General features: G+C 39.5%; 1 protein-coding gene across 1 annotated transcript in view; it reads left to right on the top strand.

Moving 5' to 3' along the window:
* PARD3B (par-3 family cell polarity regulator beta) overlaps window positions 1-21165 on the top strand; it is a 979738-nt gene that overhangs the window by 564235 nt on the left and 394338 nt on the right. Inside the window, exon 11 of the mRNA XM_036254726.1 lies at window positions 17071-17256. Coding sequence (XP_036110619.1) covers window positions 17071-17256 — 186 coding nt within the window. The remainder of the gene's footprint in view (window positions 1-17070; window positions 17257-21165) is intronic.

Genomic DNA, 21165 nt, shown 5'->3' on the forward strand with positions numbered 1-21165 from the left:
ATACCATATAACCTGTTTTCTAACTGGAAATTGTCTTTTTTGAGAATCAGTTTATTTAAAGCTAATTTGCATTACTCATGATTAAATGTGAATAAATTACAAACACTATTCATTAAGGCTTTGGCTATCTTTGATGCAAAAAAATATCTCTGGGTTCTGGATTCTTTTATTGGAAAATATGAGTATATCAACATTAGCAACTTGTTGAAAACTTGGCAGATATTTTCAATGTAATTATTATTATTATTATTATTGTTTATTTTTAATCCTCACCTGAGGATTTTTTTTTCATTTATTTTTAGATTGTGGAAGGGATGGTTAGAGGGAGAGGGGAGAGACAGACAAAGAGAGAAAGGGGGAAAGAGAGAAAACCATCGATGTGAGAGAGAGACATGCCTCCCACACGTACCCTGACTAAGGCCAGAGATCAAACCCACAACCATTCTGTCTGAGGGCAACTGAACCAAACCAGCCATGGCTCAATGTAATTATTCTTGTAAGCCACTTCACTTCCTCTTTGGTACTAGACAGGTTGTAAATAAGTTATATAAATAAATATTAATGCAAGTATTAACTTGGAAATTTTATGTGCTATGTAGGCATGCCAGGAAATTAAACAAAGATGAAGGCTATTGAATGTGTTCATGTTTGAGGACATGCCTGAGAGTGACTTATTCCCTTTATCACAAAGAGATAGAAATACACTAGTTTTCAGCTGCATAACTGAGTAGGATTGTAAAAAATATATATATATGTAATTCTTCATGGTGGTTAAGTTAATAACATGTCGCTATAATTTGTGTGCTTCTGAAATAGAAACCAAATCATGTGCATCCTAGTTGGAAAGAAAGTAAAGACAAAATAGATACAAACAAGCTAGTCACTTGCTTTTTTATTTTACTTATTTATTTGTTTTTAAAGTATATGGATTTTGTATTGAATTTATTGGGGTGAAATTTGTTCATAAAGTTATATAGGTTTCAGGTGTACAATTCTATAATACATTATCTGCTATACTGTATTGTGTGTTCACCACCCAAAGTCAAGTCTCCCTCCATCACCATTTACCCTCCCCCTCATCTACCTCCCCCTCCCCTCTTTCCCTCTGCTCATCTGTTGTCTGTGATTAATCCCATCACCTTTTTCACCCAGCGACCCAACCTCCCTCCCTTTTGACAACTGTTAGTCTGCTCTCTGTATCTTTGAGTCTGTTTCTATAATATTTGTTAGTTTATCTTGTTCATTAGATTTCACATGTAAGTAAAATCATATGGTATTTGTCTTTCTCTGACTGGCTTATTTCCATTAGCATAATACTCTCCAAGTCCACCCATGCTGTCACAAAAGCTAAGATTTTCTTTTTTTACAGTCAAGTAGTATTCCACTGTGTAAATGTACCACAGCTTTTTCATCCATTCATCTGCTGATGGACACTTGGGTTGTTTCCAGATCTTGGCTGTTGTAAATAGTGCTGCTATGAACATAGGGTGCATATATTCTTTTGAATTATGTTTCGAGTTTCTTGGGATGTATTCCCAGAAGTGGAATTGCTGGCTCATAAGCCACTTAGTTTTTTAAAAGCCCAGCCTTTGCTGCCAGATAAGAGTTCAGAGGTTCCTCTTTAACCTGTAGGGTTTCTCGCAGAAGAGAATAGCTAGCGATAGCATGTAAATGTCTCACTTCCTTCACAAACCTTTGAAAATGTAACCCGAAGATTGCTCTGCCTCTCACCCTCAGCTCTCAATGACTCTCCAGGGAATTGGCAAGTCTTATCAGACGGGAGCAGCCAGGCAAGGGCAGCCAGCACATGGAGAGGCCGGGGCACCGCAGTGGTCAAGGCCACTGGGCAGGTAGTGAAAGGCCTCTTGCTGTGTTAAACAAATGCGGTTTCCTTCCTGTCTTCCAAAGGAGCTAATTTTGTTTTTCGCTTCTCTTCTGGTGTAGGAACAATAAGGACTCAGAAGGCCATTCTGCCTGTGAGGAGATGTGCATTAGATTATCATAAATCCACAGATGAAAGTGCAGTGGTCAATGAGAACAGACGTTCTTGGGTGAAATAAAAGGTTTAATTGAAAGTACTATCCCGGGAGAGACAGATGACTGAGCGTGGTATTGAGTAGACATTAATGACCACAGACCAAAGAGTGAGGAAAGCAAAAGGAAGGCCATTCCTTTCTTTCTTTCTTTCTTTTTTTTTATTTTCCAAATCTGTTTTATTTTTAAGAGAATGTGGAAGATGATCCTAATAGAATACTAGAGGAAAAACTGAGTTGTTGATCATACACAATGCCCTTAGAATACTATTAATATTTCTTAGGAAGTTGCAGCTAATTTTTTTACTAGTACAGATAGTTTTGTTAGAAGTTAGAGATCTGGACAGAGTACAAAGTGTACTGATATGCTGAATAATGGTTAAAATTGTTACGTACCTATTGTGTTGAGTTATAACATATTAGGAAATGATTTGCACTTATGATTCTGTAATTATTTTGACTTTTTGATTAGGTCTCTCAGCTTGTTCTCTAAGCACACTGGATTTTCACTCAGTGTAATGGAAAAGAGAAATAACTGAACATACGGTCCCCATTAAGCACTAGAGGACTTGCTTTGTATCACTGAAATATGGCTGCCTTTGCAAATCACACATATTGGTTTAGCCCATGCCCTACTTTTGATGTGGCTAAAATAATGGGATGAACTCTATATCCACAGAGACAGAGGCTGGGATTAAGGACTGCCTTAGCAAGTACATAATTGGTCAGGTGTCTCTTTACTAGTCGTTAACATGTTTGAATTATGACTTTGGTTCTTCTTTCAGGTCAAACACAGTATAAAAATATTCTGGATGATCTGAGCCTACCAGGCCATGATTTTGGAAGGACAAAGATGGGAGGGTACCGGATATATTAAGAGTGTTTTAATTTGTGCCCAAGTAGTGCCCAGTTTAGTTTTTAGGAAAATAAACATCAAAGCTCTTTTTAGTTTACTTGCTTTTCGGATTTATTTATAATAAATGAATTGTCTTATAAGTGATTTTAAACTTTTCAACCAATTGTTCAGCAGTTGATATAGACACTGTCTTAGTTTCAAATGTAAAAAAGTTTTTTTTTTAGGGTTAATTTGAACAGGGTAGTTGCCAAATAGTACCAGCTGTCATAATAAAGCAGAAGCGAATGACAGATTTACTCCACCCCATATCAAAACTCCAGAGCGGATATGGTGATCAGATGAGCCAAAATAAATGTGAGTTCGCAGAAACATTTGCAAGCTATTTTCTTGCCTAACTCAGCCCTTCATAGGCATCAAAGTGCAAACAGGTCATGATTAAGCTTGGCTCTGTTATAAAAATGAGAAAAGGAAGCCCCTCTGTTGCTATAGATACCCCAAATGCCCAACCTAATATTCCAAACTTCCATGTGATGATGGTGGTGGCGCCAGTCGTCTATATTACAAAGTATCAAAACTCAATGAGCAGTTTCTAAGCTAGTTTTCCATATTAACGGAAGCATGGCCTACATTGAGCTACAAGTGAAGAGCTAACCAATGCAGCGCTTGTCAGGAGTGCTCTTTAAAAAATACTCAGCGTACATGCGTTCTCAGGCATGTGTTAGAATAGGTGCTAGTGGCATAAATATGAGTAGAATGGTCATTGTTGCCTTGAAGTTCTTAAAGATTTATATAATAACAAATAACCGTAAGACAATGTGATCAGTGCTGTAATTTAGTTATGTGTAGGATGCTAAAGAGACCCAGATGAGGGCCCAGCCAGGGATTAGGTGACAATTAAGATGGGCTTTGATGGCTAAGTAAGGTTTGCCAGTGGGTGTCAAAGTGAGAAAAGGGGAGAGAATGATTTTAGGTAGAGAGAATCCCATCTAAAAAATAAGAGAAGCTCTTTGTAACATTAATTGATTTTATTTTCATCTAACAAGTATGCTAGAATGTGTGTGCTAGAAGTGTTAAAATTATGATCTTATCAATAAGTTGTAAGATACACAGCTGTCGCCCTGGCCGGTTTGGCTCAGCAGTTAGAGCGTCAGCCTGCGGTCCAGAGAGACCCGGGTTTGGTTCCCACTAAGGGCACGTACCTCGGTTGCAGTTTGTCCCCGGCCCTGGATGGATCGTGCAGATGGCAGCCACTCGATGTGTCCCTTTCACGTCAATATTTCTCTCTCTCTCTCTCTCTCTCTCTCTCTCTCTCCCTCTCTCTCCCTCCCACTCTATCTGAACGAAAAATGGGAAAATGTCCTCGGGTGAAGATTAAAAAAAAAAAAAAAGATATACAGCTGTCAATTTTTCTGGTCTCTTAATGCTATTATCTCAAGAAGGGCACTGTGACAGAGAAATGTCAACAGAATAATTTACGAAGTCGCCCTAGCACAAATATTTATTACACATATGCATCCTACTGGAAGCTAAACTGGATTCAAAGCTGAATTAAACATAATTCCTGCCTTTGATGGGATCACAATGGTACAGTGGAGTTAAGAGAGACAGGCCAGCAAATAACTGTAAAAATAGAAAGTGATGAGGATCATAAGAATGGGGAAAAGAAACCGAAATGGGAGCTCAGAGGAATGCAAATTGTTTTCCTGCTGATAACGTCAGGAAGGAAGAGGTGTCTTAACTGCTGTGACACAGTCAGGCTGTTTGGAAATGCTAAGTAGAGTTTTATTCCATTAAACCTTCCCTGTAAAATATCCTCTGAGGTGAAAATAATTTCTGTACTTGATGTATACATACATACATACATACATAGGAAATAGATTGTTCCTTATGTGTGATTTCATTAAGTATCATGAAAATTGTAGGTCTGTACCATCAGGAAAATAATTAAAAAGGATTGTTCACTCATTGGGCTTAGATGAGTCTTTCCTTTTTCATGTATCAGCAAGTAAAACTGGAGTTGTGCTGAATTAAATTTTGCGAACATGTACTTCCTTAGGTAGGAACTGAACTGAGATTGTCCTTGTTTAGTCTGTGCAGCATGTTTGACTTTGTTGGAAAATTAAGACCCGTTAGTGCAGGGAAGAAGGAAGCCATGCACAACCTTTATCTAGGGAAATATTGATTGGAAGTGTGCTGAACTCTTAAACTTCTTGTAATTACACACTGATTGTACAGGAATTGGGGTCAGAGGAGTTGCTCGCTTACCCTGTCCTGCTGTCCTATCTATGTAACAGCAAGACGGAGGAGCACTTGGAAGGTGCGCACTGGAAAAGAATGATGTAAAGTGAAAAACAATATTCAGTAGTTCAAGCCGGTTGTTTAGGACCCTGGGGCCTCCTGAACAATCTTTTTCTAGAACTTGGCAGGAACAGTGGAGAGAGAGGGGAGGAGGGATCTTCCCTGAATCAGGTTATCTACTTCCTCTGCCTTGGGGCAGTATTACAGATCCAGAAGCCACTGCGACGTGCAGACTGGAAAGATGGTGTGTTTGTCTGTTTGAGCTGCTCTAACTGAGCGGCTTGTAAATAACAGAAACTTCGTTCTTGTAGTTCTGGAGTCTGGGGGTCCAAGGTCAGTGCTTCATCATGGTCGGATCAGGGCCCTCTGGGTCCAGACTCCTCGTTGTACCCTTATATGGTGGGAGGGCTAGGGAGCTCTGTGGGTTCTCTTTTATAAGGACACTAATTCCATTCATTCATGAGGGATCCACCTTATGACCTCGTCACCTCCCAAAGGCCCCGCCTTCTAATATCACCACACTGGGGATTAAGACGTCAATATATGAATTTGGAGGTGACACAAACATTCAGCTCATACCAGATGGGTATATGTGTCAAATAGAAAATGTGACATCAAAAGGAGAGACAGACATGATTAAGAGAAATACAAGCCCTATGATACATCATGAATCCTTGGTGTCTCCCATGTGTCCAAAAAAAAAAAAAAAATCACCCAGTTGGTGAATGCAATTATTGGTCTCAATTCTTCACTTCCGATAATAGCATTATATATCCACACTCTTGTCATTGTCTCATGGTGTGTGGAGAGTACTTTTCCAACCATAGCCTGTGGATCTGGCCACGTGAATTCATTTGGCTAATGAGCCGTTAATGATATTTTATGAGCGAAGGCTTTACAATTACTTTCACTTGTACATTCCTGTTTTTCATCATGTGGGAAGCATGCTTCAGATAATCCAGTGAACTAAGGAAGATAAGAAATACATGTGGGAGGCAGACATATACCTAATGCCCAGCGTGGAGGCAGGCCTACCTGAGCCCAGCCTAGATCAGCCAAACCCCCATCAACCTGCAGATATGTGAGCCAAAAAGAAATGCCTTATTTTTCATATCATAATTTTGGGATGGTTTGTTATGCAACATTTTTATGGCAACAGCCAACTGATACATTCATTCCCTTTCTCCCATTAATTAACTAATTAACTCTGGGTAGATTTCCCCTCTCAAACTTTTTTGTAGTAGTGAGGATAGGGAGATATATCACAGTATAACTTTAATGGGTTTTCATACTCTTTAGAACCTAAATGACTTCTTATTTTATAGTCAGTTTTATCTGAAAATTAATTTTAACAGGTTAATTGATTTAATTATTAAAGGGCAAATTATATCTATCTGCAAGTGATGTATTACATATATAATATTTATAAATATATACCTATGATAAGAACATTAGGATTATTCATCATTAATAGTACACTAAGGGGGTTTGGTTTTTGCATGGAATCTTCTCAGATGCAACTCAGTCGTCAGAAAAGAAGGATAGGGTTCAAACAGTTACACTTTTATCATTTGATTTTCTTAAAGCCTTAACCAACAAATAGGAACGACCCTCCCCATGAAACAAATATCACTTTCTAGGGTAGTACTGGTTTGCACTGTAGCATGATTAAATCAACATGACTGCACCTTGAAGTGAAAGAATGTGAACAGGGTCCTCTAGGGAAAATGTAGGTAAATGTAGGTAACTGAGATGTAGTCTCTGCCTTTAGAATTCTTAAGTTGGAAAGAAAGCTATATTTCTTTACTAAAAGAGTTATTCTTCGCTAAATAATGACACATATACTAAGAATGGAGAATGTTATGTAGAACATTCTTTTACTTTTACTGTAATGATTTGAGATTTTATTCTGTAACTATACTTCCTAAAATCCCAGTGAAAACAACCTGCAATTCATTGTCTTAAAACTATCTATAGACGTCTCCCAATCCAAAACTAAAAAGTAATATTATATTTTTAAATGTCTCATAATACATGTCTCATAAGTAAACTAAACATTTAGTTCCCTTTATGCAATGAGGAGTCCCTCCTTCTAAAGCTTCAGAACATACTTGCTGTCCTGCATGTCCTGAATCCTGGCACGGCTCCTGTGGCCCTTCATTGTCACTGATGCTGCTTGTGACACATGGGACATGCACACAGGTGTGATTCAGAAATGGAACTGGAGGGTTTGACCATGAACTTGTGCGGTATCTCTGGGACTTTGTTCATGACAACAAGGCTTCTCTCTTGAGCCTTCTCTGTTCTCTGCTCCATTTCTTTCTAGCCTAACCTCCCCATGTTCTCGAAGGCAGCACTGCTCTCAGCATCTGCGCAGGAACGCTGTTTCTTTAATGTGCTTCAGACAAAAATGTGGGCCACGGCTCAGGAGATGGTAGTAGGGACTATGTAGTAACCTTTTAAAAGCACAGAGAAGTCCCAAAATAAAGAAACCTTTTCTCTAGACTTTTTCATCATAGAAACCCTCATTTTTTTTTTCATTACGTGTAGGGACTGTGAGCCTGCGTATTAGACCTTCGACTGATCCATGTGTTATGGGGAACCCGTTTGGTCGGCTTCAGGGTTTCTGAAGCTCTAATTGGGCACAGGCTCAGGCTCACTTCCTCAGGAAGCCCCAGCAGCCCTGGGCTGACTGTGGTGGGGTCAGAGGGCACCTCCAATTTCCTCAGTGCCACCCCCTTCCTGAGGGTGGGCTGGGCTGTGGGTGCAGCAGACACGAGGACTGGTCTGCACCCCTCCATGAGGTGCTGCACACGTTTATCTGTATACTCTCTGGCCTGGAGAGCTGAGTTGTCGTTTAAAGGTGTTACACGTAGGTAGCCTGGCATGCAAAGTACTCTGATCACAAAGATACTGGAAGGAACCCAGCTTCTCGAATAGGTCTCTTCCCCTTAGAATCAGACCCACTGGGCCTCCCTTTTAGGTCAGTGAGTTATTACAATCATACTCCTTGTTCTTGGATCTCATATTCATATGAAAGCATGTATTCTTGTATTTTAACCACTAAGTGATTGCCTACAACATATTTAAAATATGTGTAATCATGTTTCTGTAATCCACGTTTAAGAGGAAGAAGCAAACACAGAACAAAGCAGGTTCTAATTTTATAAAATTCCATGCTGTCTGAATATAGAATATTCATTTATATTACTTTTAATGACAAAATATTGTATTCATTTCTTGAATCTTTATCTGAAGAGGAAAAAAAGTTGCCAGTGTCACTTAAACGGTTGCATTTGCTGATCTGTCAAGTGTAAGTGCTGTAAGTAGGAGTGGGAAAGGTTGCTACAGGAATCTTAATTCTGACTTACTTTACTTTCGTTAGTTTTAATCTCTGACTTAGTATTAAATTAAGGTACTTTTAGGTTGAACAGGCAAGAAAGAATGGCCATTTTATTTTTTTACATTTATTTCCTGGCATTAGATTAATCCTTTACTTAAAGAAAATTGTTTTCTGATAAATTCCGTCAGAGATAAATTCTGTCATGTCCTCCTTCTGTCCCCTTCAAAAACTGTGACACAGTTAAGCGTCTCAATTGCAAATATTTTATGGGATTTTCTTCATTCAAGTCTTTGTTTAAGGATTATGTTAAAATGAATAAATGTGCATTGAAGGGGATCACATAAGGACATATATTTAAAATATTGATTATTGAGCTAACTATAAGAAATCTACATTAAAAAGTTGTATCCATTAAAGGAAATACCAGTGTTGCTCACATGTAACTCTGTGGAACTTTTCTCCTACTTATTGCAACACTAACTTACATTTTTCTCTTCTATATGATTGATGTATAATATTGAGCTTTTGGGTTAGTCTCAACAACCTATAGTATAATTCAGTAGATTTTAAAAAATTTATCTGCACTATGATCTCTGCTTCTTTTTGGTAATTTGTCTATATTGTCTAGAAGACAAAAGACTTTAAAAGATAATCTATCCACTTGTAAATCACCATGAGTTCTGCAGATTTCATTTATATACTAGCAGTGGTGGGAGAGTCCTTTACCATTTATTACAGTGATCATCCTCAGAGTACCATTTACATTGGCGTGTGCCAGCTCATCTCTCGTTGTCTTCTTTTCTTTACTCTCTGAAAAATATAATGTAAAATAAAAGGCCTCCCAGCTGTTGGAATGAGCCTCTAATCCTCACTCTGGGGTGATATCCACATTTTTGAATGTTATGTAATCCAACTGGCCAAAAAGCTTTTATGTTTATAATAGCTACTTATGCTTTTTTAGAAGATTGAAAATTTCAGAAAATTAAATGTCTTGCAGGTGTCTTATCCTTTCATTGTTGTGAGAATTTATTTAGCTATAACAAAAGTTTCATCACCTCAAATTCCTTAGAATTGACTTAGTTAATAAAAGTTAACAGTGGTTAAGCTTATTATAAAATATCCTGGCAGAATTGCCAGGTATGGCTTTTGCTTTATTAAAGAAAAAAAAGAAAAAAGTATTCAAATTTTTTTTAAAGCTCTTTTCTTTGAGTTTTGGTAATTGACAAAATGATTGCATGTGAAACATAAGTCTTGCATAAAGTAAGCTGCTCACTACACAGACTAATTACACATTTGGGAGGCTAGGCAAAGACATCCAGAGCTTACTCGTGCTGAGCCAAGAACACAGCATTTAATGAAATGAGGGCCATAAAAGGTTCAGCATGGATGCTTTCAGGTCTGACCTGGGCTTCTGGGAAATTGAACATTGGCCCTGCAGACTGGCGGATTCCCCCGGGCTTTGAAAAGCCAAGTTATTACCACTTGCATGCGTGAATCAAGCACTGCTTTGCAATACAAGAACATTTGTGACTCCAGAAATGGCCCCATTTGGACACTCTTAAGCTAATAATATAGATGCCTCCCTAGTCATCCATCTTCCTGCCTCTCTTTCCTCTTCTCACGCCAAGTAATTACTTTTCATATTTGTTTGATAAAAATGGTTAGCCTATCTGGCAAGGTCTAGCTGTGTAGATTCCTCTGTTTCCTCTTTCCTATTCTTAAAGTCTATTTTTAACTCGCAGTTAATACTGTGACTAAACCCAAAGTCCTCACATGTTGTTCAATAAATTATTTGCCAATTATGTTCTGTAAAGACAGGCCATTTCACATTATGATGTTTAGTGCATAGTTAATGCTTGATAAAAATTTGTTGAATGACTATGGTTTGCACGGATTAATTTTTGTCACTTGGGCCAGAATGGATCAGTCTCGTTCCTGAATTCCAACCATGACAGGTTATTCATTATGCTTAGATATAGAAATAGTATTATAGAGAACAAAATGAGAGAATGGAGAAATAGGAAAAGAAATAACTGAAAGGGAGGGAGAAGGAAAATATATGTAATTATGACAAGAACTGAACAACAGCTATAAGAACTTGAAGAATGTCTGCCTAGAAAACAGTAATGGGTTAGTTAAGGCTGGGGATAGATACAATAAAGTATTAAAATGGCCTGAAAAATTTTAAAAAGAAAAGGTAGTTAACATTGTACTCACCGTTTGGTTTTGCATTTCACTTCTATTTTTATTTAATAAAGATAATGCCTACATATACATCATTGCAGTGTTTTCCAAACTAAAAACTATGGTCCATTATTTCAATATAGTGGGTTGTGACTAAAGGTTTTAAAAAAATAACGTATCTTAGAAACTACTAGAATCCATTGCACTCTAGGTATTTTTTCATGAAGCTTCTGTGTGTGTGTGTGTGTGTGTGTGTGTGTGTTCACATATATATGTATATGCATGGAAGGATAGACAGAAAGACAGGTAAGCAGATGGATAATGTAGCTTTGATCACAGTGCTTCCCAGACTTGATGACATGTAACATGAATGTGGCTGTTTGCACTGTTCACATATATCAAGGTACGTGATGCAGCTTAAAACCATGAACAGTCCAATGTCAATCACAAATCGGTAGCTATGACACATCATGTGCCTTCATTGAGAATTTGATGTTGTAGCTCAACTGGGTTATGATCTCTCCTAGGAGCAGGAAGTATGGTATGAAGAGGGAAATTGAGCTAGGTTACTCTTAAAGTTCCTTGTAACTGTGATATTTTATTATTTTAATGTAAAAACTAGTTCAGATAAATTTAAATTGATGAAATCTGGACTAGTAGGAATTAAGTGCCATGCCAGCAATTTATTTGCACATATATATATATATATACATATATATATATATATATATATACATATATATATATATATATCATGCCTCAAATACACATTCGCAGATATATATAGAGAGATGTATATAGAAATATAGATATATATACACACATGCAAGCACACACACACAAGCCCATACTGTTGGACATTTACTCACATATTCATTCTTTCAACAAATAATTATCCAGTGCCCTTTTATTGAGTCTGGTACTGTTTTAATCATTAGTGATTTATTGGTGGGAAAAAGAAAAAAAAAGAACAATACAAAACTTCCCACATTCAGGAGAGACTATTTAAACATAAGCGGGTAAGTGCACAGTGTGTGATAAATGCTACAGAGAAAAATAAAGCAGGCTAATGGGCATGGGTAGGGTGGTGTTGGGAGGCCCTTAAAGCAATTATAAATGGAATGGTCAGGGAACACCTCACTGATAAACTGTCATTTGAACAGAGATTTGAGAAAGTGAGAGGAGGAGGTCTGCAGGAATGTAGGGGAGGAGCACTCACAGCAGAGGGAAGAGATGGTGCAAAGGACTCGGGGCAGAAGTGTGCAAGGTGGTTTTGAGAGAAGTAGGAAGACCCATGTGGACAGAGAGTCAGGGTACTCGGCTTATGTAGAATTTATAGGACCTTGTTAAGAACTGGGTTTTTCTTTGAATGAGGTGGAAAATCACTGGAAGATTTTGAGTATTTGGTTTACTAGGGCCACTCTGGCTGCTGTGTTGAGGAGTAACCCAAAGAGGAGACAGTGGAAGCCAGCAGGCAGAAAGGAGGCGCTATCACAGAGAGGACCATGTAAGAAGAATGGTTGAGATAGTGAGAGTGGTCAGAGTCTGTGTTTTAAGGTAGAGCCTAGAGGTGGTGCTGAGGGTTGGATGTAGGGTATGAAGTAAGGAGTCAATGATGGCATTGAGGTCTCTTGCTTGACTGTCTGGAAGAATATAATTGCCATTTACTTGTTCAGGAGGAACAAGTTTAAGGAATGAGCTATTGGACCATGGTAATGTCAAGGTAAAAATCCTAATGGAGTTGATCATTAGAAAATTGGTTATATGTGTCCACAGTTTAGGGAAGAGGAGTAGAGATATGAGTTTGTGACTCCTGAGTGTGTAAATGATAATTAAAACCATGAAATTAGATGTGGTAACCTAGGAAGTAAGGATGGGAAAGAAAATCAAAGATCAGATGATTGACTCCTAGGATGTTCTAGTATTTAGGGATTGGTGAGATGAAAAAGACACTGCAAAGGGGACTGAAAAGGAGCAGACGGTCAAGTAGAAGGTGAACTATGAAAGATTCATGTCCTGGGACCAAAGGAAGGAAGTATTTCAAGAAGTGGGATCTTGAACAATTGAGTCTAATGCTTCTACAGAACAAGAAAGATGAAAGGTGAGAGTTGACCATCGTACTGAGCAACATGGAGATCATTGGCGACTCTAAGAGGAGCTATAAGTATACCAGGCACATAGACACACACATATATATGTTTATAGAATATGTATACGCACCATGTATTATATATAGTCTTAAAAGAACATATATAGCATATATGCTACTTATATTTACTACTGCATAAGAATGGTCCATATTCCATTACCAGTAGATAACCAAGTTTTTTCCTAAAGAAATAGATGAGGCGGGAGGGAGGGCAGGTAGGTAACAGGTGGACAAGTAGGTGTCTGAGTATGTGTATAAAGTATATATGTTATATAACTGAAATACACTGTACACATCAGTTTTGGGGCTTAATTTCATATCATAATCTCACATGATTAAAAGTCTTTGTGTTAATACTATTTTATATAATTCTGTGATTCTTAATAAATAAGAGTGCAATACAACATACATGTAAGCATGAGTAACCTATCAAACATACATGTAAGCATAACTAACCTAACAAACACCACTTGCAGGCTACATTTTTCTTCTCAATTCTTATGTAAGAAAAAGGTAGTATTTTGCATGTGTACCAGTAAATTTAGTATTTATCACTTTTCCTACTCTGTTCATGCCACAGAGATCACATTTCTGCCTCTGAAAATTAGCACCTATAAAACCAGACATAACTAAGTGCAGAATTCCCTAGTAGTTCATTCTAACCAACCGAGTGGTCGGTCATGAACCTATGAGCCTGAGACCTAGTCAGTCGAAGGGGCTTTTCCTGCCACCCCCTCCTGGGACTTGGGAGCATAGGGACAGGCAGTTCTGCAGTCCCAGTGCCTCTCTGGATCCTGGTGGCCTTAACCTCGACTGCATTTGGCAGTTGTCAGTTCAGGGCCGTGGTTCTCACCTGGCGGTAGCATTGACCCCAGAAGACATTTAGCAGTGTCAAAAGGCCTTTTTGGTTGTCACAAGAGGGGAAGGAGCTATTACTAGCATCTAGTGGGTGGTGGCCAGGATTCTGCTAAATATCCTACAGTACATAGGACAGTCTCTTACAACAAAGAGTTAGCAGGTCCCAAATGTCAGTTGTGCTGAGGTCGATGAAGCCTGAGTTGAGGATCCTGTATGGCAGGCCCAGAGCAGGTGCCAGGATTAGGCCTGGACACAGGCAGTCGGGCCCCTGGGCATCCACCCCGGGCCCTGCACTGGGAGCATCAAGGGCTGAGATTCCGGAAACATGGCTTCTGGTGGCAAAGTATGAGAGAGTGAAAACATGAGAAATAAACGACATTCATACAATTTTCCTTACTATGCCAGGCTTGCCTCTTTGGATCCCCATCCCCCCCCACCCCCCACCCCTGGATGTCTTGCATGGAAAAAGCAAGGGCTACTCCTGTGGGAAAGCTCGTCTGAAAGCCAGGAAGCCAGGCAGAGTCTAAGGTCTGGGTGTCCTCCTGCCTTGGGCTCATCCTATTACTGAGGTCCTGCATTTAAGGCCCTTATGAGGACTTTTTACCTCCTTCCATCCTGCTCCAAAGTGTTATCTGGCGAGATTGAGTTTAATTTTTAGAGTTACTAGTTGAGCCAAGATTATTGGAGGAAGGCATTCAGTATATTGATTTTTTTTGTACATTAGGTAAAGGGACATTTATTTCTAACAGGAAATTGCTGTGTTAACTACTGTAATGACTTCCTTCACCATTGGGAAGTTTGCTTTCATTAGAGACCACTAATTATGGCTTGAGCCTGGTATAGCATAAGAGAGATATAAAACATAACTGTAATTGGGTGGAGAATGTGAAATCGCATGGCATCTTACTGTCACTGTCAGATCTGCCTTGGAATTCCTTGTGGTGAGACCAAACCATGGCGGTTCTCAGAGCTGAGACAGTGTCGCAGTTAGTCTGGCATGGGCCCCACACTGCCTGGGCCCCACAGAGCTCCAGCACCGACCAGTCTTATGGACTGTATACAGGATACTTACACACATGCACACACGGTGCTTGCACACATACGCACACAGTGCTTGCACATGCACACACGGTACTTACACATGTGCACACACAGTGCTTTCTCATATGCACACGGTGCTTGCACACATGCACACACGGTACACACATGCACACACGGTGCTTACACACGTGCACACACAGTGCTTACAGACTGCTGTGCACCTCAGTTCCTCATCTGGAAATGTGCACCATCGTAACCAGAAGCCTGATGCGGAGAGTGAATGCAGTGCTGTGTGCGGAGCGCTCAGTGCAGACCCACCCAGGTACCATCGGCACCGGTTTGTTGTGGGTGTTACATTTGGCTCTCAGTTATCAGGGACTTAAAACACATACATTTTAAGTGTAAAATGAAAAGTTAACCATCCTTCTCACCAAATTTCCATTTTGTTTTTACCACTTCTATACTTAATGAAAGGTACTAGTACCAATAGTGGTCGTCGATCTTATTAAGAGTTAAACAGTCGCCAAAAGAAAACCGATTCGACTATAGAGTAAAGGGGCTTGAATGGAGGCTTTACTCAAGCAGAGCTGTCCTCCTGTCTCTTTGTCTCTGTAGATAAAAAGCCAGAGCAGCTTTCTAGTCTTTCTCTTTCTCAAAGTTCTAGTAAAAACAGCTATTCTTTAACGTATACTTTAATTCAGTAGAACTTTATTAGACTTAAATTAACCAAATCCCAGAGAGGCCTGGAAACATAACTGATTATGAAATGTTATGGATTCTAAATAGGGCATTTTGGAAGACAAAGATAAAGGCTAATAATTTACATGTATTATTTAACTCTGACATTCCAATGGAAAAAAAAAAGAGAGCAAGTTTGAATCAAATAATGGGATTTTTTCTTAGATAATAATAAAATGGGTTGGTTAAAAGAACTAACCTGTAAGAAGTTTATTAAATTAACTAATAAAATTTCATTTCTTTGAAACTACCTATTGTCAAAATCTTTATAGCTAACTTCATTTACAATGAAATTAAAGGAAGGAACTGTTTCTTTAAAGTGAGACATGGGTTTTCCCTATTTTGGTAGGAGTTGAAAACGCCACACTAGTTCATGGATCTGGCTATGATCAGACCTCCTAATCCTGTTTTAATTATGGGTTCTTTGCTACCTCTGATTTTATAGTAAGTATTTTGTGACTGACATTCAGACATTCACAGTAATTTTGAAAATACGTAATTTTGCATAAGAGTCCCTCAACGTGACCTTAAGATGAGAGTCTCCAGACATAATTATAGAGAGGAAGGAACTACCGACCTAGAATGAGTTGATCATTTCCAGGGCTATCTCATTTTCAAATTTTAAACCCTGTGGCAGAGTTTCACCTTTCTGCAAGCTTGGGAGGGATGTAGAGGGGCACCTGGAAAGTGTGGGCACACTTTCCTATTACCACCAGTGTATTTGGTCACTAGGGAGCAAATAGGATTAACCGGGGGCTTCTCCCTGGATACGTGAACCCTAAGTGTGCCTTTTCCACCATAATCTGTATTTTTTTTTTTTTTGGAACAGTTATTCTTATGGCTAGGTGTCATTTGTTAAAGAGGACATGAATATTTGTTGTGTGTTATCATTTTTGTTTAGGCTCAGAAATAGACTGCCAGTCAGTTATACTACCAAAAGAACCATGCTTAAGGCCTGAGTTTTGACAAAGTCAAATTTAATTCGGTGATATCCATCATAAGTCAAATCTCTATAACGTTAACATTTTATTTTTTTCAATGCTCTGTATCCTATTAACAATCTCTCTCAATAGCAATGCTTTTCATAGTAAATTATATGTTTTAAATTATATAAGCCAGATATTTCTTCAAAGTGTTAGCATATTTCTACACTAAGCTCTGTTTCTTCATCTGTACAATGAAGGTGTTACAACCACACTACCTCTAAGGGCTTTGGTGGTGCCCAAGATTCCCTAAGTCTAATGCCGAGCCTCTTTAAGTATCGAGAATATTCTGTTGAATTTCCAAGTACTTATGCAATGTTTCCAGTGACATGGCTCTGCCTTGCCAAAGGATCCTCTGTGCTTCCCATCACCAAATATTATTCTCCAAACTCTTCTGCCACTGCAGGGACGTGGTGGTGGCCCCTTGCAGAGAGAAAGACCACCCTTCGCCCAGAGGGAGCAGGAGTACAGCTGTTGGAGGTCCAGTCACCCTGTCTTACCAAATGCATCTGTGTTTGGCCATATGAGTGTGCAAATATTAACCTACTTTCTTCCCTCTGCTCTTTTCATGTGCATTTCCCCAACAGAAAGGAGAACCTGACTGCCATGCTCTCTCTCCGGAAACAACTGATCAACTCACCTTCGAGATCCCCCTGAATGATTCTGGTTCTGCTGGTCTCGGGGTGAGCTTGAAAGGGAACAAATCTCGAGAGACGGGAACAGACTTGGGGATTTTTATCAAATCCATCATCCACGGAGGTGCTGCTTTTAAGGTGGGTAAGACAAGTGTTTGCTCGTTGGCGTGAAGGTACTTGGAGGTGTGGTTTTGTGCTTGAGGACTGGACCGGGAAGGTGTGCGAAGGCATGAGACCACTCTGGCTCCCTGCCACATCTGGGCAGCAGTGGCCCCCTTCTCACACTTTGAGTGGTTAATGTCATTTCCTAGAGAATGTTCTACAAACCCATCCTTCTTTCTTGCATTAATTTTACTACTCTGTTAGAATTACTCTAAATTCGTAACCTGACAGACTTGAGCCTAAAAATACACAACCAGAACTACACAAATAAGTCAATGTAAAGGCAGCAAATAAGAAAATTGCACTTGTCAGAAAGAAAGCTCCGTGGAGCCCGTGAGTGATTGAGGTATAAACTAAAGGCCATTTATCACATTGTATATACTTAAAGACAACCCTGGTGCTGGGAGTGCATTGGAGAAGCTTGGCAGTTCCCCCCAAAACAGGAAAGAACATGCTTCTGCCCTTCGCATTGTATTGGGAGTGTGATCGCAGCTGTTAACGTGACGTGATGAGTAGTTAACTAGACGCCTGTGTTCAAATCCAGTTTCACCACCGGCTAGCAAGGCACTTGTCCTGCTATGTTCCCATCTTCTCATCTGTAGAAAAGGAATAGCAAGTAATCCCTAATCCACAGGGTTTCTAAAGGTTAAATAAATAGAGACCATGTGATTATAGCAGAAAGCGTTTACAGAGGGAAGTACATTTGGGCTCATCAGTTCACGCCGGACAATGAAACTTCCTGAGTTTGAATCCTGCCTTAGCTCCTCTCACCCTCTGTGAATGTAGGCGGGTTACTTGTCCTCAATATGCCTCAGTTTCCTCATTTGTGAAAAGAGTAAAATTAGTAGTGCCTACCTCCTGTGCTCTTGTGAGGACAGAAAGAGACAATATATAAAGTGCCTAGCACATTGCCTATGATAAACTTTCAATAAAGGTCAGCCATTTTTAAATGATGCTAATATGAATGACATATCTCATCTTCCTCACAAAGCCCAAGAAGGCCTAGTTAGGGTTTACAGGGAGCAGTCCTGGTCCTAGAATCCTGGCTTTGTTGGAACATATCTCCTCTTCAACTTACCATGCCACTTTTGTTTCATAGACACTGAGCTAATAATATCTTTTTCCTGGGGTAATAAGAAGTGCATTGTGGGTAGATAGTTCTTTAATGCACTCCTTGGATCAGTTAGTTTTTGTTGTATAATAAATAATGACAAAATTCTGTTAATATACATCAGTAAGCCTTTATTTCCTTCATGACCCTCATGACTCTGCAGTGCAGCTAGAGGGGTTCAGATTCAGGCTAGTGTCTCTATCACACTAGGTTGACAAGTCTAATTGTGCTGCCCACATTTCACCTGTGTCTGGGACTAGCAGGCTAGCTGCAGCACATCCTCCCTATGCTATGTGTTGTCAGAGACCCACAGCTATGCGTGAAGCCTCATACGTTCAGGGATCCCCCCTGACTCACTGTCACTTGTTACCAGAGAGCCAAGAGTCAGAGGGGGCTTTCCCTCCTCGGCTTCTTTCACACTCATGAGAAAGAATTCAGATGAGTGACAGGAAGCAGTGTTGAAGCAAAGCAAGTGGCATACAAATTTATTAAGAATGAACTTGGCATAAAGCACAAGTGGGCAACTCAGCCAGTCTGAGCATCCCATCTTGGGGGAATGGTGTTCAAGAGTTTTATATTTTTTCTCCCTATAGGTTTCAAGGTTTCCCTGCCAGATATCTTGGGCAACAGCCTAGATTTCAAGGTCCCCCTTTTCCATTATTGTGGCTTTTCCCAGAATTGATGAGAACATCTGGCGATTTTATCTTGACAGGTCCCAAGACTACTGATTCCTTTGTTCATTGGAAGAGATAAATTCCCCCTTCCCCTCCTCCTGTCCTAACAGCTATCTATCCTGCCTAACTCCACACACATATACACACACACACACACACACACACACACACCCCATTGACCAAAACAAGTCATATGCTTGAATCCAAAGTCAATCCAAGGTATGAGGAAATATAATCCACTCATGATAAAGCTGAATCAAAGTGTGGGTACCGAGAAGGATGATGATTTGCGGCCTATCCTCCAATCTATCAAACTCTCCAATCTGGCTCAGGAATGCAGAATTAGGAGCAGAAGGGAAATAATAGCAATAACAACAACAAAAGCAAATAACATTCATTGCACTTAGTGTAAATACATGCTGGACAGCATGAAAAGTATCTCAGGTGGCTTCTCTAATTTTACTCTTTACATTCACACTGGATTATTATCGCGTCATTTCATCGAAGGGGAATTGAAAATTGTAGTGGTTAGTGCCTCTCCACATCGTGCCCATGTGCCTGTCACGCAGCCAGGAATTGCTGAGGCTAAGATTTGAACCCAGGCAGCCTGACTTCAGACCCTGTGCTATGCTGCCCTGAGGTGAAGGTTGGTTCTCCTGATCGATTCTTATTCCTGGAGATCAGGGCCTGTTGCCCTGGAATTATCTTGTATCAGGCTTGTCATTCCTAGCCAAGCCCTCTAAGTATGTGCTGTGTTTGAGGATGAGTCTTATTCCTGGTGACAGTTCTATTTGAAGAATTTATTCCTAGTAAAATTGAAGCTGAAAGGAATTTTTAGAAATTAAAAGCAAACATCTTAGCTTTTTTATGGGCAGTAACTTACACTCAAGCAGATATTGGAGAGCTGGCTTAATATGTATATCCATGTTTGTGAAAGTGAGCATCTCCTTACCTAAGCAGTTTCTAACAGTCCTGGTTCTTGCAGAAAGATTTCACTTTCCATTTATGTAAATTTCCTTCTGATGTTGGTCTGCTGAGTCAGACAATCACACCATTAAAAACCACTGGACAGCATATTTATAGCTAATCTTAAACAGTAAGAAGCATCAATCATGAATTTAGCCTTATGGTGAATGTTTAGTATCCATTTGTCTTGTTTACTTTTGCAGTGTAAAGGGTAGAGGACTAAGCATTGCTCACAAGAAATCTGATTAGGAAAAAAAGAAATCATTTTTCTATTCTCTTTCCACTGTTCCAATAATCCACTGTTACTGCTCAGAAAATTGCCACCTATTCTGTGATTCAGGATTATGTTTTACAAAAATTGTTTTGAGACTTTATTCCTGTCCCCATTCAGAAGATACAAATGTATCAGACGGCATACCCCTGGGGCAAAAGGGAGATATGCATGGGGAACATGGGCTTGAGCATCTGGCCCCAGGTTTTTACCTGAAATCAACAAAATATCTTTCTGCCAGAGCACAGTCTTTTTCTCCTGGTCCTTTATACCACTAATTGGTTCTCAAGGTGTTTTTTTCCCTTTAGGGAAGGTGGGTTTTTGAAAACTAAACTACTTTGAAAAGTATGACCAAATTCTTCCTGTGGATTCTGTGTGCTGTATTCTCCTGGGGGCTTCAGTTGGTGTAGACAAAGGTAGCTACTTCTTGCCTGATATAAAACCCCTGAATGACTGTGACTGTAATTGAAGGCTTCTCTTTTTTTCCGCCCTTACCTTTCGGGCTACTACTTTCTATCATTTCAGCTTTTATTTGAGTCATTTCTAATAGAGAAGTAAATTTCCGTTTGAAAGTAAGAGCATCCAGCTACCCTAGCATTCCCTCTTGGAAGTGGCTCCCTCACTCAGTCTAAGGGCAAACAAAATCATATTTTTACTCTATTCAGAATTAGCTAACAGCTTAAATATTTAAATTCCAATCAAAAAGCCCAGAAACAGTCTCCTGCCCCAATTAGAACACAGCATTTGGCATTTCAAACTGCTTTTGCATCTAGGGTTGTCTGTGGGCCCCTCCAAAGCATCCCTTTGAGCTTGCTTTGAGACATGCAGAGTGATCATTCGGAGTATTGATACTAATATGCTTA

The sequence above is a fragment of the Molossus molossus genome, unplaced genomic scaffold (genome assembly GCF_014108415.1).
Source record: "Molossus molossus isolate mMolMol1 unplaced genomic scaffold, mMolMol1.p scaffold_m16_p_11, whole genome shotgun sequence".
NCBI classification, from domain to species: domain Eukaryota; kingdom Metazoa; phylum Chordata; class Mammalia; order Chiroptera; family Molossidae; genus Molossus; species Molossus molossus.